Source organism: Cibotium barometz, chromosome 53 (genome assembly GCF_041138505.1).
Source record: "Cibotium barometz isolate CiBa-2024 chromosome 53, ASM4113850v1, whole genome shotgun sequence".
NCBI classification, from domain to species: Eukaryota; Viridiplantae; Streptophyta; class Polypodiopsida; order Cyatheales; family Cibotiaceae; genus Cibotium; species Cibotium barometz.
In genome coordinates, this window is record NC_141098.1 from 15,452,301 (window position 1) to 15,479,783 (window position 27,483).

The 27,483-nt window shown below is 47.3% G+C and overlaps 1 protein-coding gene across 4 annotated transcripts in view; it reads left to right on the top strand.

The window, feature by feature from the left end:
• The window catches only part of LOC147608346 (myosin-11-like), a 342,241-nt gene that overhangs the window by 95,252 nt on the left and 219,506 nt on the right, over positions 1–27,483 (top strand). For 3 of the 4 annotated variants that reach the window (XR_015264460.1, XM_086789250.1, XM_086789252.1), the window contains exons 24-37: positions 1,594–1,815; positions 2,047–2,186; positions 2,322–2,436; positions 2,655–2,720; positions 2,813–2,887; positions 2,993–3,163; positions 3,393–3,545; positions 3,680–3,880; positions 7,269–7,415; positions 7,521–7,591; positions 7,707–7,806; positions 7,898–7,954; positions 13,686–13,742; positions 13,839–13,919. Coding sequence is in view for 3 of the 4 variants with exons in the window: in XM_086789250.1 (XP_086645376.1) it covers positions 1,594–1,815; positions 2,047–2,186; positions 2,322–2,436; positions 2,655–2,720; positions 2,813–2,887; positions 2,993–3,163; positions 3,393–3,545; positions 3,680–3,880; positions 7,269–7,415; positions 7,521–7,591; positions 7,707–7,806; positions 7,898–7,954; positions 13,686–13,742; positions 13,839–13,919 (1,656 nt within the window). In the remaining variant the exon portion in view is untranslated. Of the gene's footprint in view, positions 1–1,593; positions 1,816–2,046; positions 2,187–2,321; positions 2,437–2,654; positions 2,721–2,812; positions 2,888–2,992; positions 3,164–3,392; positions 3,546–3,679; positions 3,899–7,268; positions 7,416–7,520; positions 7,592–7,706; positions 7,807–7,897; positions 7,955–13,685; positions 13,743–13,838; positions 13,920–27,483 lie in introns of those variants that run through there. The other variant, XM_086789251.1, reaches the window with a different exon arrangement.

Here is a 27,483-nt window from a genome sequence, read left to right on the forward strand (position 1 = left end):
TAATTTTGCCACTTGCCAAGACTTCGTTTGTGGCTTCTCTCTTTGATTGTTTTTATGGAAAGTAGCTCCTTGCCTGGGAGATTCCTCTTAGAAATTTGTATCAAATTGAAGAAAAGTGCTTGCAAGTGTGGATTGTTGTGTTTGGTCCATGGTGAGATCAGAAGGCCATTTGGTTCATAAACCATTGTGGCCTCCTCACACAGTCTACCTTGTCTGAGGTCAATAAAGGAGAAATCTGCCTATTGGCTCTCAAACAAATTTGGGTGCAAAGAGGGTATGTTTCCTTTGCTTTCAGGCTTACAAAGGGAGGGGTCACCATGAAATCACATTTTTCTTCTGAAGCGAGATGGATAGATCTAAACTGGAGTGAGCAGAAAAAAACAATATTCATGAAGACTGCCAATCGTAAGATGAGGTAAGATCCCTACACTTGATTATAATTGATGGAACCTGAAGCTTGAGAAGCCCAATCTAATATCATCAGACATTGGATACACAGAACCTTGAGCTGCATAGCCCAAGGTGAATGTTGTGAGGCACAGATTGTGATGCAGGCCACAATCATGGTTTCCGAAACCAGTTAGTAGGAAGACCCAACTTTGGTTATCCAAGAACCAATGAGAATAAACAAGTTCCCAACAAACAGGAAAAAAGCCTTATGTTTATTTCGAGGGTGCCGGGCCAAGGATCTCGAAAACATCTAGCAAAGACAAAAAGGTAGTGCCTAGCATCCCGCTTTGTAGTAACAAGAATTTATGAGTGATTTGACCAATGCTTCTTGCATAGAACAATCAGCTATGCGAGCTGGTCTTTTAAAAGCAACAAGAGTCGTGGCGTTTATTGTTTAGGGTTCACTAGATATTTTTTGAATAACACTGTGGGCCAGCAGGATCCTTCCAGCTTCTATTTCCTAATGCTCTAAGTGTTTTCTGCTTAAAGGTAGTGGCTTTGTGGGCAAACCTGCTGAGAACAAGGTTTGCACCATGCACACCATCAAGCTAGTCGACCTTTCTCTGTAAATAAACAAAATACTTCCTCAACGGCTCTTCTGTTTTTCTCCTTGGTAACGGTCTAGTACAATGAAGAGGGATTGTCATGCTAGCCACAGCCTGATTGGGATATAATGCCAAGAGCCAACATGTAGTTCGCTAGCACAATCCTGCATTTGTTTCTGAAAGCCACCACTTTCAAGACTGCATAATGTTTCAAACTTCCTGCTTCTATTTGAACCTTACTTTGCAATAATGTAGCCCTCCAAACGACTGTTGAAATTAAAGCACCACAGACAAGGTTGGATTGAGTGAAGGTTTGAATATCATATCCAGGGCATCTCGCAGATTGATCTGTTTTTGGATGCATAATCACTATATGATTGCAGCAGATAACTGCATTTCCAATAAATCAATGGCACTGGTTATATGTGTTCTTGCCTGTATATAGAGAGCTGTTGTTGTAACATTTTGAAAGTGTTGGCAGATCTGCTCCATATGCAGCACCTGTACCAAAAATGCTGAGGTGCAATATGTACTTTTTTACAAGCAGGCATTGTGATTTGGTTGGTCAGTTATTGACCCTTTGTGCTTGTGGCTGCAGATTGATGTTGAAGAATCAAAAGCACAAGAGGTCGGAAAATTGCAGGCTGCTTTACTTGAAATGCGGCAGCAAGTAGAAACAATGGGGGTTCATATCTTGAAAGAGCGGGAGACAAACAAAATGCTTTCAAGTCAGTTGGCTAACTTGGTAAAAGTACGACCAACGCTTGAGGCCAGCGAAGCCAAAAACCAGAAGCTTATGAAGGAGAACGAACATTTAAGGGTATAAATTGGTACTTGTGTGCAACTGTTCTAATTGTTTGTTCTTCATTTTTTAAAGCCAGTGTGAGTTATTTCTTTCTCTCCCCAACTTCTCCCTCCCCCTCCCGAACTTCTCCCTCCCCCTCCACCTCCACCTCCCTCTCTTCTTGCTTCCTCTTCCTCTTCCTCTTTTCTCATGTTTTTCCTTTCTATTGTTGTTGTAGTAGTTAGTAAGAGTAGTAGGTTGCTGCAGACACTAGTTGACAATATTGAGAGGAAAGCTTTTGAAGCTGAAAAGGATTTGGTGAAGGCGAGAAAAGAAAGCGAAGAACGGTTTTATAAAGCGAAAGAAGCTGAATCAAGAATGGATAAAGTACAGGAAACGCTGCAAAGGTGACATCATTAGCAACTTAGAATCGAGATTTATTAGTTATTATGTTGCAGTAATATGCCTTAATTGTCTTACAGCTCCTTGAAATATCTCATCAATAATGGTGAGTTGTTTCATTTTTGTTGTGCTGTATGTAGGCTGGAAGAGAAAATGTCAAATTTGGAGTCAGAAAACCAAGTTCTTCGAAAGCAAGCTCTTTCAATCTCTCCAACAAGTGGACTCACAGATCGTGCAAGGCCTGTTGTGCAGCACGTAAGTCCCTTCTCCCCTTCCTCACCTCTTACGAAAACACACGTGTGTGAACAATTGAAACACTCACCGAGGACCCTTAAAAGGAGTCCATACATGAGAAGCAGTTTCTTCTCAGCCCTTGAATAGCTTTTATGCACACGCATATCAGGATTGACACTTTTCAAAAGCTATGTCAATAGGCTGGCATTTCTGAATATGTATGCATCTTAACATTGCAGAGAACTCCCGAAATGTATCGCCTCACGAATGGAGATTATAAAATGTGGCATGCAAGCCCTATGCAGGTTAGGTTAATTTGCATTGTTTTGATCGTACATCTGTATTGCCATATTAGAGAAGGACGTGCTAGACCGATTGTATTTTATTATTGTTGCAGAATTCTTCTATCTCCTCTCAAAGCATGACTCAGTCTGAGCAAAAACGTCAGAGAATGCTTATAGATAGACAACAAGTATGTATGTAGGATGAATTTAACATGCATGCCTTGAAGTTAAACATGTATCTTAGAATGGTCATGAGAAGGAACCTCGCTGATAATGCTTTTTTTGTTCTGCAGGAGAATCAAGAAGCACTCCTACGATGTGTAATGCAAGATGTAGGGTTTAGCCATGACAAGCCTGTTGCAGCATGCATCATATACAAATGCCTGCTTCACTGGCATGCATTTGAATCTGAAAGGACCAATATATTTGATCGTGTTATTCATACAATTGGAACAGTTGTAGAGGTGATGCTTGGGTCTTTGACTGGTAGAAGCTATGTTTAAAAAAAAAGAAAGGGGAGGTAGGGGATATATTTTACATAACTATGTTGGTCTAGATTAGTCTTTCTGTTTGCTGCTATAGTGCATGTTTATATGTGCAAATGTAGCTTCTTCTGGTGCATGGACTTTCCTACAAGATCTATACTATCGAGTATGTAGTCAACCTGAGTCATAAACCTGGTTGTTTTTGCAGGGTCAAGAAAGCAATGATGCATTGGCATACTGGTTGTCAAATACTTCTACTCTCCTCTTCCTACTGCAGCGTAATCTGAAACCAAGTGGAGCTCCTAGTTCTCCTCAGCGTCGGCATACACCTTCAGCCACTTTGTTGGGTAGAATGACTCAAGTAAGGACTTTTCACGTCTTCAACTTACCTGCTAATAATTGGAGCAGTCTGCTTCCAAACCTTTTATAATCCAATCCATCTTTGGAAATGATCCTTTTCTGTTGATAACATTTTGTTTTCCATTTGTGACCCAGAGCTTCCGTTCGCCATCAAGTCTAGTAAGTGTATCGATGAACAATGGGCTTGGTGGTTTGGACATATTGCGACAGGTTGAGGCAAAATACCCAGCATTGCTTTTCAAGCAGCAGCTCACTGCTTTTGTTGAGAAGCTTTATGGAATGCTGCGGGACAATTTGAAGAAGGAGATTTCACCTTTGCTCACAGCTTGCATTCAGGTTTATATATAGTTTTGTGTTAAAATCTCTCTCTCTCGTTCTCTCTCTCTCTCTCTCTCTCTCTCTCTCTCTCTCCCCCCCCCCCCCCCCCCGTCCTTCCCCTGTTAATGCAGCACCCATGCACCTACAGGCTTCCTCATGTGCACACGTGCCAAAAGTATGGCCAGGTATGAAAGAGGACACCGAAGATTGTGTAATTCAAATACCATAAATGTCATAACGAAGGCAGCAACACCTATAAGTAGGAATGCTACATCCAACGTATATCAATGGATTATATTGTAGGATTACTTAAGAAAGAATAAAGGAAAGATTTTGTTTATGTCTTCTAAAGATCCAAAGGGTCTATGAGACCAAGATCCATGTGTAGACTTTATGTTAGAACATGAACAAGAAAAAGATAGAGCCTACGTACTATGTAGGTCCCTGTGTATACAATGCAATATTAGACATGGAGAGCTCAAATGGCCATGGTGGAGTAGAGCGCCGAGATGTCCACCTCCCGTGGCGGTGCCTCCCTAAGGTGTCATAGGATGTGTCGAATCTGGAGCTGACAGGTGGAAGGTCTAAATCTCTTAGAGCGAGGGCATCTGGCTCTCTGGAGGGAGGCTGCTCAATCCCTGATGACTCCGCGTGTGCGAGTAGCCGAGGCCTCCTGGGATAAGTCACAGGGGCTGATATGACGAGTGTGCCCCATATACTCTGTGTGGCTTGTGTGGGTAAGTATTGGTGGCTCTATCTGCTACTGGGGACTGCAGAAATCTGTATTGGAGGCCTGAGTGAAGTCCTGCTGTCCTTTTCTCTGTGTATGGTTGTCTGAGTGTCTCTCGATGTCTGCTCATCTCTAGTAAGTACATCCCCAAGCATCTCTGATCACTGAAATGCATCAGCCGAGCAAGAGGGCCAAATCCATCCCTGAAAACGCAATGAAAGCTCCACTATATCTCATCATACACTGGGCATCTAAACAAGTAATGTTCCTCTGAATCTCTATCGCCCCTGCATATTCTAGCTTCTGGTGGAGTGCCATCAGCTTGCCCTGTCTCTATCTCAAGTTGGTGTGAAGATACCCTTATTTGGCCTAGCAATCCTCATGGCATGTGATGTGTTTGTAAAGGTACCCAGGCTTCTCAAATGAAGCCATCTGCTGTAACCCACAAGAAATGCTCTCTGTAGAAGGCCAGCTTTGTAGGAAGCAGCTGGTAAATGTAAGTGATGATCGGAGGAGGGCATCAATGACTAGGGGTGACGCTCCGAACTCTGCAAATACAATCCCATGGGGCACACTGAAGGCCTACTCTTGATCATGCTTGAGAACGTCATAACTTGTACCCTCTCTATCTGTGTCCGATCCTACTCTCCCAAGTCTGGATCCCAAAAAGAAGCTCCACATATCATGGCAGCTCTGACCAGTGTGTCAAAGAGCTACCTTTTTTAGCTGGGTTCCTGGAAGTGGGCCTGAGAACACTCTCTCCAACTGGCCATGGATGCATACCCTCGGGCCTCCGGCTAGTCACGCCTCTGCTGACAGGCGCGCAAGGTAAAGAGAGGCCCTGTGAAGGTGACTCCCAAGTATACATAGGAGGTGGAGATCGTCTCATCTCTAGGCTCTGAATGAAAATGCATGTCTGGCAACCACACGATGGGAGGTGTTAAAGAGCATGATCTTGGTCTTACAAAGATTCACTGTGACATACCTCTCGTCACAAAATGTCTGAAGTGCACCCAACTGTCTCTGTAAACCCTTGGTTGAGTCTGATATAAGCACAATATCATCTGCATTAAAAAGGATGGGTATCACTGCTTGGGCAAGCCACGACCCTGTGCCTCCCAGCTGATCCATGAAATCTGAGATCTCATAATGTATAGCTCAAAAAGAGTGGGGGAGAGTGGGCAGCCCTGTTTATCATCTCCGGGGGGAAACTGCAACTCCTGCAAGCGGACAAATAGCCTTGACCATGGGACAGAGTCAAAGGCTTTCCTGAAATCCACAAAGCAGCAGTTGATCCGTGGCCTCCGTGCCCTCACCTCCTCAATGGCCTGAAGGGTGAAAACGTGATCCAATGTAGAGTAATTCCTCCTGAAGCCTGCCGGGCCTATGGCTCTCAGTTTGTCCCTCTGCCCATGAACTAACCTGTACCTGCAAAACTTCCCCATAAAGTTTGGCCAATGTGTGACCAATCATGATAGTCTAGTAGTTTTGGGGTCCAAGGGGTGTCTTGCTTTGTGAATAGGGACTTACGTATGGCTGGTCTATCAGGGAGGGAGGCCTTCACAAATATTCATATTAAAGAGGCGATCTAGGATAGGAGTCAGGACTCTCCACCCATGTGCCAAGTGCTCTGTGCAGAGGTCCTTTTGAAATCTAGCTCTACCTTTGTCAAGCTTTAATAGGACTTTTGTGACAATCAATGTGTTGAAGAGTATGGATGATGATGGGTGTGGGATATGTGATATGTCACGTCGGGGTTGGTTAGGGACATCCTAAAGCCCTTGTCCTTAAGATTCCATCTGGCAGGCTTGGTCAAGTCAGGTGTCTTTTCTTCAAGGATGCGCCAAGCATCGGAGTTATCATCGCTCAGAAAGAGGCAGCACAATTCGTTTTTGTGTCGAGCCAAAAATGTGCCCTTTTTAGTCGGTGGAAGGACCTCTGCATCTCAGGTGCAGAGATCTGTCCATCTCCTCTTTCTCGGGGGTCGGAGGAGCTGAAGATGTGTGGCTTTGCACTCGTCATCTTACCACCCGATTCGAGGTTGTGAGCAAACTCGTGCTATAGCCAGGGAACAAATGGTAGATGGATAACAAGCCATAATAATATGCTAGTTTGACCACTTTTGAAGGGTCTAAGTAAACTTTATGGGCCTCTGGCTATTATTATTGGTGATCGGGATAATTAATCTTAGTTATCTCTTGTTGAGGGGAGAGCTGTCTTGCATAGGTTGGATGCCAGGTTACATGTGAGCATTGTACATGCTTACATTGATGACCACAGACAGAGAGGCACAATCAGGTCATCGAAGATATGTTTCAAGATTACATGAATAAGAGGCTACTGCCTGGGAGGAGTATCTAATGATACTAGGGTTTCCTTATAACAGTACCAAACATTTACTTATACACTTGTTAATGGGTTTTAGCCTAGAGCACATGTAGCATAGGATTAGACGAGGTACATGCCATAGAATAATTTCTACGACATTGGTCATTATTCCTTGTTTCTTGCACCCTTCGAAACCTTTTTCCAGCTTCATTTTGATTTGTGTAATGTGTGCGTTTGTGTGTAAATTTGTGGGTAGTGTGCTAAGAGGAGGATTTTATGCGAATTTCAAATATGGCCTTGGTCGCAGAAACTTTTTCAGTTCATACTCCCCTTTTTTTGTTTGTGAAGGCGCCAAGGACATCTCGGGTTGGCATGGCAAAAGGGCAATCTCGGTCTCCTAGTGCAGTATCATCAACGCAGCATCTATTGAGCAGTCATTGGCATGGCATCATAAACAGTCTCAATACACTTCTCAACACATTACGTGCGAATCATGTATACACTTCCGTCTTCCTTTCATCTTTTTGCTTTTGGGTTATGGTCTTTAATGTCTCTCATCTGGTTGCTCTCTCAGAAGCTAATACTTGCTTTTCTCTGCAGGTGCCTCCTTTTTTGATTTGCAAAATTTTTACACAGATATTCTCGTTTATCAATGTACAGCTTTTCAACAGGTTGCTGACTCACCATAAGCATTGGGTTGTAATCTTGATACACTGAATTGAAATATAACTTTTTTGTTCCGATTGATACAAATGTGCTTTTTTTTTTCCCTTGTGTTTATTACAGCCTCTTATTGAGACGAGAGTGCTGCTCGTTTAGCAATGGAGAGTATGTCAAAGCTGGCCTTGCAGAACTAGACCGGTGGATATTTGAAGCATCTGAAAAGGTTGGTGCACTTCCGAGTTGTTAAGGGTATTGTTGCTTTTTGGAACATAAATTTCAATCTTGCAATTCCTTCACAATGTTGTATTTAACAGTATGCAGGTAGGTCTTGGGAGGAGCTGAGATTTATCAGGCAGGCCGTTGGATTTCTGGTAACTCCCCTTTCCTTTCTTGGTTACAATGAACTCTCTCTCTCTCTCTCTCTCTCTCTCTCTCTCTCTCTCTCTGTGCATTGTACGTGCCCTCGCCTGTTGAGATGACCTGTGCACCGAATCGAAGGCAGCCGACTGAACTCTCTTCCGGCCGACTGAAGCGAAGCGCCATAGTCGATTGCGTGCACGTTTGCCCACCAGAAGTGCGGAGGCTTGCGTCTTGTACACAAAAATCGTCGCCTTTTCGAAGGAAGCTAGGCAAATAGGACTGCAGGAGGTGCTTGGGTTTGCAGGTAGTTGCAGAAAGTGCAGAAGGGACTGTACTTCCCTTTCTCTCTCTTTTGCAGTTCTGCGCAGGTGCAAACAGTAAGGTGCAAGAGGTACAGTCGAGCAGAAGGTACAGTAAGGTGCATTGCCAGTTTTCAGTTCTGCTCCCTTTCCCCACCCACCCTTGCTCAAGCCCCCAAGGCAGCAACTAGTAGGGGAAAACATGTATCAACCCCTAGAGGGGGAACAGGATGGTGAGACAACCTTTCACACCCCCACGAAGGCACCAAATGCCTACTGTAGAAGACTGAGGGAAGGAATCATGTCCCTTGGCTCACGAAGGATTACGAAGATGGCCCGACGAGATGAGGCCCTTTATAAGGAGCTACAGCTTCACATAAGGACAAAGATGAACACCATGCGACAGGAGCTTGAAAAAGAATGGACCGAGGAAATGCATGCCCAAAGGAAAGTGATATACGAAATGCTGAAGGAAGAGATATATATCCAATTGAAGGGAGAAATGCAAGCCCAAGTAGGAGTTGAGATGGAATTAGCCCAAGCCTTGATGCACATGGAAATGAAAAAAGAGATGCAGAAATGGAAGGATGACATGCTCCGAGAGATTGGCACAACAGTTGCATCGTACACGAAAAAGACATCACGGAAATGCAAAACACTTTGGAATCATGTAAGACAAAGTGGCTGCAGGTGAGAAGGAAATGCATTCATGGGCTGAAATTGCCAGTGCCACAAAGAAACAAATTGAGGAAGTCAACCCATGGATTGAAGTAGTAAAAAAATAGAGGAATACACCGGTCAATAAAGTAGAGGTGACGAATGCTACATTGGAAGAGGAAGCCAAGAGACGGGCACGTGCCTTACATGTACGTGTAGTTGGTTGGGAAGATAAGGGAAATCCCCAAGAGGATGCAAAAGCTCTTGCAACAAAAATTGGAGCCACTAATGTACCCATTACCGGCGCATGGCGAGTAGGCAGAGATGAAACTAGGGCGAAGATATTGATCATCAGGTTTGGTGACTTGGAGAAGAAAAAGGCCTTCCTTTCCAAAAGGATGGCCCTTAAGGGGGAAAAGATTTATTTGGATGAGGACCTTACACCGGCACAGATAGCACACTGGAAGGAACACATGCCGCGTGTGCTTGAGGCAAGGAAAGAGGGGAAATGGGCGGTATACAGAGATGGCGAAGTCATCATTACGGAGAGGAGGCCCGCTTGACGGTGCGCGGCCTATGAGACCTTGCCATTCACGGTGTGGAATTGCAACGGAGCCCTTAGAACAGATGCAGGATACTCTGAGGATACTTTCAGACACAGTGATATTGCTATGTATACGGAGACCCATCAGTGCACAAACAAGAGGCTTCCTGACGTCGGGGTTATAGATGGGAATCAGTTTTCTGCCCTCAGCCACGCACAGTGGGAGGTACCAAAGGATCTGGAGGAGTGGCAATACTTTACAGGGAGGAGCTTCGGACAAAATACATGTGGTACATAGAGATGCAGATGCGAGGTGCATGTGGGTCCGAATATGCAGAGAGGGGCTCCGCGAGCTATATGTGGCGGTATGCTACTTTCCCCCAGCCCACACCAGGTTTGCACCATCAAGAGAGTCGCCCTATATACCACCATATGATGATATCATGAGGTTTACCAGCATGGGAGACATATTACTATTGGGAGACTTTAATGCACGTACAGGCACAGAGCAGACAGAGTTGTATGATACTCAAGAGGCTATGTACCGGGAGATCACGGCAGAGGATGAAGGGTTGCAGAGATCAGCACAGGATGAGGGGGAGATTACAGATTATGGCAGGCATTTTCTCACACTCGGGAGTGCACGTGCATTGGTCATATACAATGGCTTATCGAGATGGCAAGAATCAGATGCTCTCACACACTGGAACTCTAAAGGGGGAGCGAGCATAGTGGACTACTTGATGGGATCTCCTTCATTGATACTTGATGTGCGGGGTGTCACGATTTCCAGTAGGCCCATAGGCATAGCAGCCGATCATGCATACCTGAGTTTCACACTAGTAGGTAGATCCCCGAGAGATGGGCCAGCCACTCATCTACATAGGTACCCGAGATATCAGTTTAGACGTGAGACAGTTGGGGTCCATCGAGATACAATAATTGATGGCTTGTTCGCTTTAGACCCGCATAGCCCTTTGGACGAGATCACGAGAGGATTGGCAGGTGTACTACATGCATCCGCCTCATGCATTTCCCTGCACTATTATCCCTTCCACCCACCCCCGCAGCACTGCCCCACATTGGTATGATGATGAGTGTCGTGAGACACGAGCACAGCTACAGCGTGAGATTGCCATTGGGTCTCACACGCATAGACAGGCTAGGATGATCTTTCGGCGCCTTGTGCGGAAGAAGAAACGAGCCTTTCTGGCTAAGCTAGAGGAGGAGATCTACCAACTGTTCTTGGGGAAGGATAGCAAGAGGGCATGGAAGATGTTTCAGGAGAGACAGCCTGGTACTCCGATTATTGCACCTGAGGCATGGCATACTTATGCTAGAGAGCTATATGATGCCCCCACCCCCCCTCCCACCAGTGGGAGCTAGACCGGCTAGCAGCACCTTTTTTACTATGCGGATGGTGCTAGATGCGATAGACATGTTACAGAATGGAAAGGCACACGATCATGATGGGCTAGTTGGAGAGCACTTCTCATATGTACCAGACACTTTGGCTCCGCTCATCGTACATGTGTTTAATTGTGCCATTTGTGAGGGTTTCCCGACAAGTTGGACAGAGCATATCATTGTACCACTCTTTAAGAGTGGGGACCCCATGGTACCAGGCAACTATAGGACGATCATGATTGGTCATTACTTGGCCAAATTATATGGCTCTATATTGGAGTCGGAGTTGAGCCGCACTTCGGGCACTTATTGAAGAGGACAGGGCACAGAAGAGAAGGAAACAATGCTGCTTTGTGGACTTCCGCAAAGCCTTCGATACCGTACCACGTGCTAGGCTTATGCACAGATTGCATGACATTGAGGTACCTGAAGATATGCAGTGGGGGATATATGCTTTGTATGAGTCTGTGAGACAGGCAGAGTCCGAGCTCCAGGCGGACTATTTGATAGGGTGACCAGCACGACAGGGGTGAAGTAGGGATCCCCGCTATCGCCCACTCTCTTTGGACTGTACATTGACGCGGTCTCTGATTATGTAGACAGATTGGGAGGCCCAAGGGCATGCCTGGCAGGGGTGTTGATACCCATCTTGTTATATGCTGATGATATTGTTCTAATCTCAGGCTCTCCGGAGGGATTACAGAGACACCTGGATGCATTACAGGCTTTCTGTGTGGATAGAGATCTGACAATGAACCTTGGGAAAACCAAGGTTATGGTGTTTAACACCACACAGGCATGGGTGACGAGATCAGAGCCTCAATTCACTTTCCGAGGGGAGCCGTTAGAGTACGTCAGGTCATGTCTACTTGGGAGTTACTTTCACAGGACCGCGTTTCTCCCTGAAGGAGGCAGCAACAACTAGATTAGCTCGAGGGCATGCAGCCTTGGGGGCACTTGAGAGGCAGTGTTCACACATACAGTTTTAGGACCCACGCACCAAATTGTGGCTATTTGATACGCTTGTCACACCGACCCTCCTGTACGGAGCTCCAATTTGGGGACCCAGTATACATCACAGATCTCAGAGAGGGACAGATGAGGGATGGAGGCAAATGGAGAGACCACTGATTATGATGATTGCCCGCATGATTCGGAGCAAATCATCAGTACTACCAGATGAGATTGTTCGGGTTGAACTGGGTGCCCCACTAGTAGTAACCGAGGCCCTATTCCAGGCAGTTACCTTTTTACAGCGGCTATGGGAGCTCCCGCAGCAGAGGTACTCCCGATTGGCATTGACCTCATCCATACAGCTGGCAGAGGATGGAGACACTCATTGTTGGTACGCTCAGATGAGATCATGGTTTGACCTACATGGTTTGCGGATAGAGGCACTACCACCCTTTCAGTACAGTCTAGATTGTCCATTTTTGGATCTCACCCGCTCAGAGCAAAACTGCGTGATCAGGATGGATATCATCAGAGTGGACACAACGAGGACATGGACTAGCCCCCTTGAGCCCTTGGGGACGAAAATGGCTCATTACAAGAGCCATTTTCTACACCTCTCACCGGATGATTTTATCACCTGCCCGGCGTACATGGATGTACACCTATTACACGGGATACGTTGTGCCATTGGACAGATCCGGACCTCATCACACCAGCTGCGGATTGAGACAGGGCGATATGTGCATCAGATCGTGGATGACCGCATTTGTCAGCTATGCTACCAGGAGGTAGAGACAGAGGAACACTACATGTGCCGATGTACAGTCTATTATGAGATCCGAGGGAGATATCACTGCCTCTTCCGAGAGGGTTTTGGGCTGTTACGCAAGGTCATGGATTTTGAGGATCAGAGATGCCTGGGATTGTTTCTGCTTGAGCTCAGGAGACACAGAGAGACCCTCTTGGCTGACAAGAGGCCGAGCCATGATGTACCTAGACAGAGGACCCTGACAGATTTCTTCGGCACCAGCACCAGCAACCCAGCCTACACACCTCCTGATACCTCCTCCATTGGGCCATCAGGGCACCGACCACACTCCCAGGGAGTCACCACTGATAGAGCAGTTATCTTATGTCGTGCCCGTCGGCCACGCCCACCAGGATCCCTACCACGGCATCCTCACCACCATCGGCAGATCAGAGCCATTATTGCTTGGCATCGGAGGCGCCGACCTCGCTTCTACGACCTCTCCATTCTAGACAGCCCTATGGCGGAGATACTTGATCTAAGGAGAGGGCAACACTTCAACTGATCAGCATACATGGATCTACCTGATACACATTTTTCAGTATTTTCCAGTATTTTCTACTCAGTATCATCTCGGAGTCTTACAGTTCTGTTCTTATAATTGTAGGAGTACTTTTTAGTCTGATTTAGTTGTTCTCTTTGATGAGACACCAACTTCAGATGTACTCTCAGTTTTGGTCTCATAGGCCACTATGGCCTCTTAGAGAGGTTAATATATCATTTCATTTCATTTTATTTCATTTTCTCATCGGGGGTGTGGGTAAATAAACAAAATGGGCTAACCGTTCTATGAGCCAAGTGTGGTAGATTGGTTAGCTCATGGAGTTGTTATTCAACGTCTCGTGTTTGAATCTCACTCCTGTCGGATAGATCATATTTGGTCTCTTGGGATTGTGCCTACAACATTAAAAAAAGCTTCTTTCTTCTTTCTCGCGCACGTGTGCACGTGCTTGTGTGCATGTGCACGCGTGCTTCCATAAGAATTATAGTTGGAGTGTGATTTCCTTCTTGCATTGCTTTGTTGTCAGTTTGTTGATATCAAATTAAGTACTTATCCATAAACTCAACTGCAGGTCATTCATCAAAAGCCCAAAAAATCACTGGATGAGATAATGCATGATCTATGCCCGGTATCCTTCTAAGATCTCTACTGATGGTTATGTTCCTTCTTGAGGTGTGCTTTTGTAAGTTTCTTGGGGCATCATTCTGACTAAATATTGCTACAGGTCTTGAGTGTTCAGCAACTGTATCGTATAAGCACAATGTACTGGGATGACAAATATGGGACCCACAGTGTGTCTCCTGAGGTAACCTTTTCTTCTTCAACTTTTGATGGTGTTGGTAGCAGTCCAAGTTGGTTGCATGTTGAATTAGAAAAAAATCAACCACGTCCTAGAACCTATTAAGTAGGCTGCTTTGTGGTATCAACATTTTAAAAATTCATGCAGTGTATAGGTGAAGTTAAGTCTTGTCGATCTGCAAACCAGAGCTCATGTGTTATTCTCTAAATACTTTCAAATGCACTGTCTATGGAACAAGCAAATTGTTTAGTCATAGAATCTTTCCTCACCCCCCCCTGCCAGGAGAACCATTATTTTTTCACAAGAGGAGATGCACACCTTCCAGATTGACATTGAACAGGAAGCATTTATGGGACTGGCTTCAAGCAGCCCTACCCGTGGAGGTTGCAGAACATTTCCAGGATGTACACCTACTTGGTAGGGGCTTCTTCCAAGTAGGCTTTGACTTATCAGAAGCCACTCTGGGCTTTTGGCCAGTAGTTCCCTTCCACTTGGTCCTAAAAGGATCTTCCTCTTCATGTATTGCACATACTTTGATCCACTGCAAGAAATCCGACGTCTCACCTCCATTACACTTAGATTTCCTAGCCTCCCAAGGGCCTATTGTAATTTGCTGAGGTTAATAGGAGCTGCCTCCGGTACTGGAGATCCCTCCACTACCTGGTCCACCCTCGTCTGCCTCAGAAGCCATCACCGCCAGCTTAGACGGGGTACCCAGAGTTATTGTGCTTGTCTCTGATCCAGCCATCCCAGGGGATCATGTCTTGCTGGTGCAGAGACCAGATGGCTCGCACTTCAGATAGAAGATTGAGATTACCGGAAACTGGAACACTGCGGTGTCTGCCACTTCATTGGCCATGAGTGTCTAGAAACAGGAAGAGAAGAGGCAGACGCGAGCAACATGTGTCTGGTGGACAGGCACAGCAGCTACCAGTCAGACATGCACAGCGTTCCTTGTGCTGCTCTACCCCTAGGCCTAGCCGCGTGGGGTTATGGGCAGAGACAGCAGATGACCTCCTCTTGTTGCACCAGACCCTTTAGTGGAGCACCCTAGACTGCGCAGAAGTGGGTAATTCAGAATGTGCAATGATTGTTCTTAGTATTGAGCCTGATGTACATGTGTGGCAGTCTCTTGGTGGTGAGGGTGCACGTGATGATGTTCTAAATTTGGATATAGATGCACTGCAGTCTCATAGTGATGAGGGAGCACGTGGTGATACTTTGCATTTGGATGTAATGCATCGTAATCTGCTGGCTCCATTGGTTGCCAACACTCTAGAGCAGTTTCTGCTCCTTAATTGCACTGTTCATATTTGATAGGCGCCAGATATATGAAACGTGGTCAGGCACCAGACCTCTAGCACAGGAACCATGAGTTGTCTCATGGAATGTGCAGGGTCTTGGTGGTATTTTCCTCGCCACTGGAATTAGTTCATTAGGAACTAGCTTCACCCTGCAGTCGCAGAAGGTCCTATAGACATCCTGCTATTGCAAGAACACAGACTTACTTCTGATTAGTGTAATAGATCCGGGAAGATTTTATCAGGGCACACCTTTTGGTCAGGTGCCGATGGGACCAAAGATTGTGTATGTTTATCAATGGTAACCACTATTTTTCCCTTCGTTGTTGGCCATGGGGTCATTATGCCTGCCAGAGTAGGGGGTCATTCTTATGCAAATGGGATGAAACTTGGCATTTTGAATGTGTATGCTCCTAATCTTAGAGGGGAGGGAATATTGTTCTGAAATGCCATCACCAACTCTCTCCCTAAGGTAGACCATTCTATTGTTGGAGGGGACTTCAACATGGTTGAGCAACCTGAAGGGGGCATGAGGGCATTGCTCACCCCTTAGAGAGGGCAGGTTGGGAGGATGACATCCATAGGAGGCCAAACTCACTCCCTCTTCTCCTGGACCAACTGAAGGAGAGATGTAGGTTGCATTTATTCCCGATTAGACCGTCTCTACGGTGACGATTGGGTTCGCAGAGGTGGTTATGCACTCGTAGCGCCTGGAATGTCAAAATCTGACCATTGCCCAGTAGTACTGGGCATCAGAGGTCCCGGGAGTCACAGTTCTCCTCCCCCTGTGCGCATTCTCAAATCTTTTTACTCGTATGCAGCACTTTCACGGAAGGTGGTGGATGTTTGGAGGTCTTGTGGTGCCCCTGATGCATGGCAGAGTGTGGATTTGGCTTTGGAGTGTGTTGGGCATGGCCGACCAGCATGACATAAGACGACTGCTCTATCAGTGGTGACTCCCTGGGAGCGTGGCTGGTGCCCTGATGGCCAGAGACCCAATGGGCCTATGAGACCAAAGTGAGAAAATAATGCCCATGGCATATCTCATCATGGAACAGAAAAGAAGAGAGATAAATAAAGAAAGCTTTATTAACGTCTACTAGAGGCCGACTTTATTAACGTCTACTAGAGGCCGAAGTCAGCCTATGAGACAAAACAATATACAACTGTCAATGTCCTTTGGGTATCCAGATAAAGAAAAAGGTACAAGGTACAAAGCTGAAAAGCTAAAAACTGAAAAGCTAAGGATCGATGGGAGAGGGAGCTCGAAAGGTGTGATCCATGTGTAGCGGGTGTAGAGGCTGAGAAGATCTAACCGGATAACCCTGTTGGTGTCCTCATGTGAGATCTGGATAAAAGAAGAGTCCAAAGTGTACTCTCTAGGGTGGCCCTTGAGTGCTAGCTGTTTCGAGGACTGCTCAGGTACGTGTGGGGATCCATGTGACTAATGCGATGGAGGTATATGACTGTCTAGAAGAGTGCATCCACTACTATCGGGGCTGCAGCAAAGTCTGCCTGGATAATCTGGTGTGGAACTGATAGTTTGTCGTGGATCATACAGGAGAACATCATGACTTTGGGCCTCTCATCTTGTTGCCAATCCTCATCGGATAAATCTGGCCGCTAGAAGGCTGCTCCATGCATCAAGGTTGGTGTGAGGAGGGTGTCAAAAAGCCAAGCCTTTGTCTTGGGCTCGTGGAAATGTGCCTAGAAGCATTGCCGCTCAAGGAAGCTCAAGGCTTCATATCCCCGTGTCACTCTAGCATGTGATGTGGGAAGCACGGTGAAGTGTGGGCCAGTGAAAATGACACCAAGGTAGACATAGGATTAGAGAATCTCCACAAGATCCCCGCTGTAATGTGAAGCCCAATTTTGATGTGAAGGGGCGGGAGGTATTGAAGACCATTACCTTGGTGTTGTCCAAGGTTAACAGAGATGTCCCGTTGAGTGTAGAAGTCATGTAAGGCATCCGACTGTCTCTGAAGCCCCTCAGCTGAATTTGAAAGGAAGATGATCATCTGCATAAAGAAGTAGGGGGATCGGTATGCCTGTCAGCCTTGCCTAATCTCATCAATGTAGAGGCCAAAAAGAGTGGGTGATAGAGGGCAGCCCTGTTTTATCCCAAGAGTGCTGGAAATCTCCTACGATGTACCTCCTAGGGCTCTCACTCGCCTAGTGACAGACTCATAGAGGGCGATGATGCTCCAAACTATGTTAGATGGGACTCCTATCTCCTGTAGACGGTGTAGGAGGCGGGGTTGGGGCACAATATCAAAAGCTTTGTGGAAATCCACAAAGCAGAAGTAAATCTTGTGATTTTGTGCTCTACTCTTCTCAATGTTGGCACGGAGGGTGAAGATGTGGTCAAGCTCTACATCCCTTTCTCTCTGCAAATGAACTGAGCTCCACCTCTAGCACTGATCCATAGAGTTTGGCCAATGTGTGGCCAATTATGATCGTCCTGTAATTATTAGGATCAAGTGGGTCTCCGGTTTTCAGGATGGGGATGACTGTGTTAGCGGACCAAGAGGGTGGAAATCCTTCACAAAGGGCTCTATTGAACACGAGAGAGAGAGAGAGAGAGAGAAAGAAAGAAAGAAAGAAAGATTTTATTAACGTCTTCCAAAAAACCGAACTCGGCCTATGAGACAAGTCAGTGTACCTATGTGGGGTATCCTCTGTCATCCCAACAAAATGAAAAAGTACTGAACTAAAAAGCTGAATCTGGGTCTGCAATAAGTAGAATGAGTGGGGGAGGGGATGAAGCTGTACTACTAGAAGAATGCAAAGCTATATGCATGGAGTGTACAATCATGATATGCAACATGGCTAGCTCCATCCTGTACCATACTGGGGTTATAAGATGGTATACATCAATGAAGGGGGTGTCCACAACTCCCTGAAGAACATGCATGGGTCTGTTCTGAAGCAAGCCAGCCGCTCCGCACCCTCTCTGAAACTGAGCTCTGATCCCTGTCATCTCTCTCTAGTATAGGCATGGTGTCCGAAAGCCAGGTGTCCTCTGTCTCCTGCAGGCTCTGAGTGTCTCTGCTCTATGGAGAGTAATTCCTTGCCGTGTAGGGGCTGGGAGTGGGGTGGATCTCTGAAAAAGTGTAGTAATATGTGTCTATCGTCCCCCCTCTAGAGCTGTTTGAGCCTGTAATGATGTCTCTCTATGACACTGTATGTCTAGAATGAGTCTCCCCAGTATGTGCTGGTTCGCTGCCTCAAAGAGCTGGCGTAGGGAATGTGGCTCTTTGAATAAAATGGGATATCTATCTAATGGTTGTATATGCTCTGCATCTGCATACATAATGCTCCTCACTCTCCACCTCTTCTCTGCACAATCTGCATACCCTCTCCTCGCGGGGGATCCGTGCTGCTCTGCCAGTCTCGATCTCCAATCGATGTGATGAGACTCTAAGCTGACCAATAGCTACGCGGGAGCCGTGCGGTAAAAAGCCCTCCATGTATCTAGGCCTCTCTATAAATCCAACATCAGTGATACTCATGAAGTGATCTCTGTAGTATAGCATCTTCGGTTGAAGAGGCTGTGTAGGCGATATCCATGTCTCTCGTGTATAGAGCTGCCATAGGTCCTGTCTCAATACCCTGTTCCTCTTACTATGAGAGAGACGGATATGTGGTGCATCCCTGTCATACTGGAATGGTGGTAGATGATCCATGTCTAGGCCATGTTGTGAGAACCAATGTGTGACCTGTGCATACCATGATCCTCTGTCTCCTGCCTCAGCCAGCTGTCTAGATGCCTCAAAAGCTCTGTATGACAATCTGTTCTGTGGCATCTCTCTGAATTTGTCTAGCAGGCATATAGTCTAGAATATGGCCTCTACCATCATAGGAGGCGCAGCAAACTCTGCTCGGATAATGTCATGGGGTACTGACGGTTTGTTGCGTATCATGCGTGCCATCATGAGGGCCTGTGGTCTCTCTATCTGTGTCCACCAATGGGTAGCAAGGCCTGGCGCCCATACCGTTGCTCCATACATCAGTGCCGGTGTGACTAAGGTGTCAACTAGCCACCCCTTCGTCCGGGGCTCGTGAAAATGCGCCTGGTGGCACTGTCTCTCTAGCATAGCCAATGATGCATATCCCCGTGTCAATCTAGCTCTGGCTACTGAACCCATGGTGAAGCGCGTGGCTGCTGCAGAGAAGGTAACCCCTAGGTACACGTATGATGTCACCACCTCCACCTGGCATCCTGCGAGAGTGAATGTTAGCTGACTCTTACCCTATCTCGATGTATGAAAGACCATAACCTTGGTTTTCCCAAGGTTCACAGTAAGACCCCAGAAATCATCGAGTGCATGTAAATGCTGCTGTAGACCTCCTGGAGACTTAGACACTAATACAATATCAACATAAAGCATAATATGTACTAAGGTACCTGCTAGGTCAACTCCATCTCCGCCTCCCCATGTAATGAAGTCAGCCACCTCATCATTATATAACCCAAATAGCGTGGGGGAAAGTGGGCATCCTTGCTTCACACCAATGGTGCTAGCAATAGTCTCGGACATACCTCCTGGGCATCTGACTTGCCCAAAAACCTGCTCATATAATGCATAGATGCCCCATGTCATATCTGCTGGTATGCCAAGAGACTGCAGGCGTTGAAAGAGCCTCTCTCGTGGTACTGTGTCAAATGCCTTGCGGAAATCCACAAAGCAGCAATAGAGCTTTCTCTTCCTCACTCTGGCCTGATCAATCATCCTCACTCTGGCCTGATCAATCATACATCTCAAAGTGAATACATGGTCAGTGGTAGAAAAAGCTCTCCTGAAGCCTGCCTGCCCTGATCAGCGTAAACCTGCTCGCTCAGCATATAAGCTAAGCTCTTGCTCCAACACTACACCATAGAGTTTGGCCAACACGTGGCCAACCATAACCGTCCTGTAGTTGCTCGGATCAAGCATATCGCGTGTTTGTGGATCGGCACAATGGTGTGCATCGTCCACTCCGCAGGCAAACCCTCTGCTAGTGCCCTGTTAAACATGTGTGCAAGAAAAGGGGCCAAAGAATCTACTGCATATATGAGATGCTCACCCTGTAGGCCCATATGGTCGGCGGCCTGTCCATGTTGTAGGCAGCGGATAGCTTACTTTACCATCAAGTGGGTAAAGAAGCTAGCTGTGGTAGGTCGAGGCTTCTGTGGCTGAGATATAGGTGGTTGCTGTGGGGCGTGGTATAGGCCCTCTGCATTTGTGTGCCATGTCTATGGGTCTGCAATGGGTGTTCGTGTCCGGGGCTCTCTGAAGTGCCGCCATGAGATAGGGCTATCTCTACTCATGAAGAAATGGAAGATCTGTAGCTCCTGTATCTCTGCGAAGGCCCGCCTTTTGCGGCGAGTAAGTCTCCTCATCTCTCTCCTCGACTCCTGCTCTTTGATGGCTCCCAGGGCTCTCTGTATGCGGAGCCGTGAGTATAGGGCTCTGCACTCGTCATCATACCATCTGTTCTGGGGCATAGTCCCAAATCTCGCAGGCTCTCCTGAGTGGACACGATGTGGGAAGCTCTGTAATGCAGCCGTGTGTAGGAGTGATGCGAGTTGGTCTGTAATGGTATCCATAGGTGCCAGGGGATCCATGAGTAGGAGCCCATCCTCTACTTTGCCAGTGTATATGTCTGCCATGTCATGTGTGAGGTAGATGGTAGTGTGTGGCGTCGGTATGTGGGGGGTTGGTGATACTGGTGATCCGGCTAGTGAAAATGCCAAGTATGTATGATCTGCTCCAATAGGACGAGGTGGAATGGAGAATGAGGTGACAAGCTGTGATGCCTCCAAAGACCCCATAATGTAGTCTACCACTGTGCCTCCGGCCTGTGTATGACCCCCATGTGGGAAGCATGTCAGCCCTCCTGATCCCGGCACTGTAGCATCCCGTTATAAATAATGAGACGATGCCCGGCTCCCAACTCTAGTAAGTGGTCCCCATAATGTCCTTTGTTTGGTCCAGTGTCCTCTGATGCCCAACTAGCCCCCCTATCTCCTCTGGATCCACAGGGTGGAGGATCTCCATGTCATCATAGTCATACACCTCACACTGTCTGCTCTGTGTGTGGGCATTGAAGTCACCCGTAAGAAATACTTCCCCTAGTGTAGAATAATGCATAATCTCCTCTGACAGACAAGTGTATGGCGAGGCTCCTGTCTCCTCCTCCTGTGGCATGTCCTCTGTAATGACATAGGAGGATCCTAATGGAGGAAAGTAACATAGGGCTATCTATATAACCCTGTCCTGTGAGAGCTGTAAGCTGATCCACATGTATCTGGGCTCTGGATCCTCTGCTACCACTCTCAGTCTCCCCTGTAGCTCCCGTCTGAATAGAACTGCTACTCCCCTTGACCCTCTCGAGGTACCCTGGCGTGTGGTCCTCTTGTATGCTAACTCCCACTGGAATCCCTCTACTCGAGGTAGCCCTCTCTCTGGGCTCTGATGTGTCTCTGTCAGAAGTATGATGTCTCTCCCCACCATAACATGCTCCAGTTGTCGAGGCTGCACCCATAGTGAACCATTACAGTCCCATACTGCCATGTGTATCTCTGTAAGTAGCCTGGTCTGTGTCCCATAGGCCCCAAACCGCTAATCCATGGGCCTAATCCATGGGCTGGCCATCAATGATGACCCGACCATCTCGATAGAAGGCCTTCTTGCCTTCTCTCCTCGCGTGTAAGACTCGTGGCATGCAAGCTCTCCTATGCTCAAGCTGCATCCTCGTGAGATCATCATCCAAGAAAATAGGAGCTCCCTCTAAACCTCGTAGTATGACCCTCTTCCTCATCAAGGTGACCCTCTCCGTCTCTCCTGCAAACTGTAGGATGAGGGCACGCCTCTGTGTTGAGTCTTTCCCGGCTCTCCATGCCTTGGTGAAGGGGAGAGGGTCCTCTTCCCAGTAGCCAAGCTTGATGCATAGAAGCTGTCCATCTTTCTTTCAGGAGTGGAGTCGGGTGTCTCGGCTATACGTGTGACTCGAATGTTGAGGCGGCGGGCATGCCTCATCTCCTCCTCCTCAATGGTGGTGTGAATGATTTGGTGTTCTTCCCTTTGAGTCTCCTCCCTCACTTCTTTACGGATGTTCTTCTTCACCACCTCAACCCATCCTAGCTGCTTGGCTTCGAGTTTTCCCTCAATGTCCTTTGTGATCTCCTTGGAGATCTCTTCTTTGATGGCCGTGAGAGTGGTCATTGATCTCCCCTTCTTCCTTCTTAGTATTCTTTATGGCTACCAGTTCCACTTTCAATGCACTCACCTCCTCCTTGAGTGCCGTGTTCTCTTGTTCAAGGTCCGTTACCCGTGCTTCGAGGGCCATGATGTGCCGGTGTAGTTTGTTCTCCACCTCATTGAGGTTGGAATCGGATGTGTTCTTGTTCTCCTTGATTAGTGCCTTCATTGCTGTCTCGAGGGCCTCGAGTTTCTCTTGGAGACTCGGGGCCATTCCTCTAGATTACTCTGCAGTCCTTTCCACAGGCAAGGAGGAGAGAGAGAGAGAGAGAGAGCTATCTTGCCTCCTTGGGGGCACAGTTGGATAGAAACGTGTTTCGTACAGGTTCGAAACGTAGGAAACGTTTCGAAACGTTTTGTCCTGTACGAAACGCGTTTTTCTCATCATGCATATTTTAAAAACCTAAAAAACGAATTGTTTCGTACGGTGCACTTTCGTTCATGTTTCCCAGTGACTTTTTGTCGCCTGTGACTTTTTGTCGATTTGTGTGCTAGCCTGCCATCGCTCGTGTCAGCCCGCCTGCTCCTTGGTGTCCTTGGGCCTTGTGGAGGTCTTCCAAAGGGGTAATGTCATGTTTTGGTTTATGTTGGTTTTCTCTGCACAACTCACAAAGCAGCACACTTTTTTCTCTTCCATCAATATTTATGGCGTATCTTCCACTGTCCACCGTCGCTCTATTGAGGCTTTACTTCTAAGGCTATCTACCTTCTCTTCCCCTTGCTCTATTGTTGGCCAAGATGACATTTAAAATCATGAATCATATAATGAGATTAGTTTATGTTCTGTGTCGCACTTGCAGGGCCAACAATCTGCATTTATCCCCGCCTTGTAGGATGCCTCGAACAGGTGATTCTGTTTGGAACAATGTTACCTTCGAGTCTAGATATGGTGGCTCGGGCTCCGGAAAGTGGAAATGCAACTGTCATGTGCATCATAGATGCCATGGACATTCTCAGGGCTAGATCCAGAAAAGGCAACCAGATAAAGAGTATGAACCAGTAGAAGATAGGTAGAACCAGAATGTAAGAGCTTCAGGTGTATCATCAGTGGTGGGCATGGAACAGGACAAGTGGGATCACGGAGGGAAGCAGACGGCTGAAACGCATGATCCAGATAAGGGCTGTCGGTTGCAGGACAGAGGATGCTGGTTGCCAGAAGAGCTGTCGGATGACGTCAGCAGGTTGTGAGCAGTAGGCGCATCATGAGCAAGAAGTATAACCAGTCGGCTGCATTAAAAAGGGATTTATGAATATATGAACTGGCCGACCAGCAGTTGGCCAGTTCCCCAGGAATTTCAAAGGGCTATAAATAGCCCAAGTGCCTGTCATTGTATTCATTCTCTCCCACTAGGGGGATTGGATCCTTAGAGGTCCCATAGGGGACAGATTCAGGTGTCATCACCTTTTATGTAAGGCAGCCCATGGCTGCAGATTCAGATACCTTTTTTGTATCATAGAAATATATTGAATTTCCAGCACTTCCCTCTCCCTCTACTCTCTCTCTATATCTGCGTTTTTGCATGAGATGGTGCGTTTTTGCATGAGAAGGTTCTCAAGAGTGTTTAGGGCTGAAAGAAGACTCCCAGAGCTTCCACGTGTTACAGCAACTTTTGTGTTGATAAGCACCATGGCAGTGTCACCAGGCTGAAGGCACATTTGTCACAAACAAAGGGTTTTGGCATCTGGCCATGTAAGCATGTGCCACAAGAAATCTATGATAGCCTCAAGGCTTGGAAGGCCTTGCAGCTAGGTATCCCCCTTGAGGATATCCCCAATCTGGGAGAGCCTGAAGCACGTCAAAGTGTCTCCAAGAGGACTCGCAGTGATCACCCACGTGATTTGTGATATCATCATATCTTACATGTATTTTAAATTTATTGAAATGAATTCAATGTGGTCTCTTATAAGTTATGTCAACAGTTTTTTCTTTTGTATATTTCAAGTTAAAAATATACATGCTTTTTCTATTTTGTATGAAACCTTTTTGTACCCGTTTCTTACCTTTTATGAAACGTTTCAAAACGTATGAAACCCGTTGCATACCTGCCGTTTCAGAAACGCCTGGCAACACTGCTTGGGGGCCTGAGCAAGGGTGGGTGGTGAAACAGGGCGCAGAGCCTAGCGGAGAGGGAGGCGGGACAGCATAGCCAGGCGGCGGCGAACAGTGAAGCGAATCAGCGAGGCGGATTCACAGGGCCTACCGGAGAGGAAGGCGGGCCAGCATAGCGGGCGGCGGCAAACGAATCAGCGAGGCGAAATGAATGAGAGAGAGAGAGAGAGAGAGAGAGAGAGAGAGAGAGAGAGAGAGAGAGAGAGAGAGAGAGAGAGAGAGAGAGAGAGAGAGAGAGATTAACGTCTACGAGAGGCCAAAGTCGGCCTATGAGACAAAAAATAATACAACTGTGTTCTTCCGGTCATCGAAAGAAAAGAAACAAAAGAAAAAGTGTGCATGTGTCTGGATACAACTGTGAATCATCATGGATCGGTGGAGCCCATATACAAACAATATAAGGGGGGTGGGGATGTGGATGGAGTGCTAAGGCAAGATGCATCTCTACATGCTGAAGGGGTAGTACAAGCATGCTATGCAGATCTATGTCTAACTCCATCCAGTGCCATTAGAGAGATATAAGATATCATACATCGCCGATGCTGAGGCTGTGAATGGCATGAACATGTACCCTGAGTCTGAATGAAAGCGAGCTAGCCTCACTTGTGTCTCCATCTGGTGTCTCATTCGGATAGCTGCTATCTCTCGGTGACGGAGTCGGGGTGCTCTATGTCCAGTCTCTCTAGGTCTCCTCCTGGCTCTCAATTCCTTTGCTCTCTGTGCGGTCACCCCACGTGGTACATCAGCTGGCACTGGCATAGCTCTCCAGAAGAAATCTGTGAGTTGAGACTGTCTCCCACCCCTAGTGGGAGCGGGTGTCTGGAGGAGTCTCACTCAAGAACTATGAAGCTCTAGTAGTAGTCTGCCAAGCTGTCGCTGGTCCGAGGCCTCTATCAACTGATGTAGTGAAGAGTGCTCCTCAAACAATCCTGCATATCTATCTCTGACCCCCTGGTGGGCTCTACATCTACATACAAAGTGATCCTCAGTCTCCACCTCCTCGCGGCACAATCTGCATATCTGCTCAGCTCTAGGAACCCGTGCCGCTCTCCCAGCCTCTATCTCTAGCTGATGTGATGAGACTCGCAGCTGTCCAATAGCAACACGAGAGCTGTGGCATGTATACATCCATGTACCGCAGTCGATGTATAAACCCATCCCCTGAAATGCTCATAAAGTGGTCTCTGTAATACAGCATCTTCGGTGGTAGTGGGCTCTCTGGTGCTGTCCATGTCTCCTGTATGTAGTGCTGCCATATGTCCTGTCTCATCACTCTGTTCCTCTCATTGAGAGAGAGGTAACCCCGTGGAGCAGACTGATCATATTGAAAAGGTGGCAACCGCTCAATGTCTATACCGTGATGTGAGAACCACTGTAGCATCTGTGCATACCAAGATTCAGTATGTCCAACCCCGGCCAACTGTCTAGATGCCTCAAAAGCTCGGCGGGATAATCTCTCCATGGGCATCTCCCTCATCCTGTATATAAAGGAGATCGTTTGGAACAATGCCTCCACTGCCATAGGTGGTGCAGCAAACTCAGCTCGAACAATGTCGTGCGGGACGGATGGTTTGCTGCGTATCATCCTCGAGAGCATCAAGATCTGTGGTCTCTCCAGCTGTACCCATGTGGAGGCTGCAAGTCCTGGTGCCCAAACCGCTGCTGCATACATCAAGGCTGGTGTCACTAATGTATCAAAGAGTCACCCCTTCGTGCGGGGTTCCTGAAAATGTGCCTGATGACACTGACGCTCAAGGCCAGCAAGAGCTGCATACCCCCGGGTCACTCTGTCTCGGATTGCCTGAGCCATGGAGAAGCATCCAGCTGAGCTAGTAAATGTGATGCCAAGGTAAACATAAGAGCTCACCACCTCGACCCGCCCTCGTGCTAATGTGAGAGTAGTGTGGCTCCCGACTGCGGGTGAAGTGTGGAAGATCATAACCTTGGTTTTCCCAAGGTTCATTGTGAGCCCCTGCTGTGCGCAGAAGTCATCAAGAGCCACAAGGTGTCTTTGAAGCCCAACCTGCGTGTCGGATACCAAGACGATGTCATCAGCATAAAGCATAACATGGACAGTAATACCTGATAGCTCAACCCCAGAGCCTCCTCCCTGTGTGATGTAATCGACCACCTCATCAATATAGAGCCCAAAGAGCGTGGGGGAGAGCGGGCACCCCTGCTTCACACCAATGGTGCTAGCAACTGTGTCGGACAAGCCTCCTGGGCATCGGACTCTCCCAAACACCTGCTCATATAGCCTGTATATGCCCCACATCATGTTTGAAGGTATGCCTAGTGTCTGTAGTCGCCGAAAGAGGCGCTCTCTGGGCAGAGTATCAAATGCCTTGCGGAAATCCACAAAGCAACAATAGAGCCGTTGCCTCCGTGCCTTGGCTTGATCAATCAGGCACCTCAATGTAAAAATGTAGTCGATGGTCGAGAAGGCTCGACGGAAGCCTGCCTGGCCTGCTGCTCTCAATCCCCCAACCTCTGCATTAGTGCTTAGCTCTGCCTCCAAAATTGCCCCGTATAGTTTGGCCAATATATGGCCAATCATGATGGTCCTGTAGTTCCCGGGTTCTAGTACATCTCCCGCTTTATGGATCGGCACAATAGTGTGCATCGTCCACTCAGCCGGAAACCCCTCTGACAGAGCTCTGTTGAAGAGATGAGCAAGAAATGGTGCCAATGTACCGATAGCATAGATGAGATGCTCTCCCTGTAATCCTGTATGATCTGTCGCCCGTCCATGTTGGAGTCGGCATATGGCCCTCCTAACCATAGGTGGGGTGAAGAAGGTGGAGACTGTGGAGCATGGCTCTGTGGGCTGTGGTATAGGGGGCTGTGCAGGCACATCATAAAGTGTCTCTGCATATGTCTGCCAGGTCTGAGGATCGGCAATCGGTGTGGGAGGA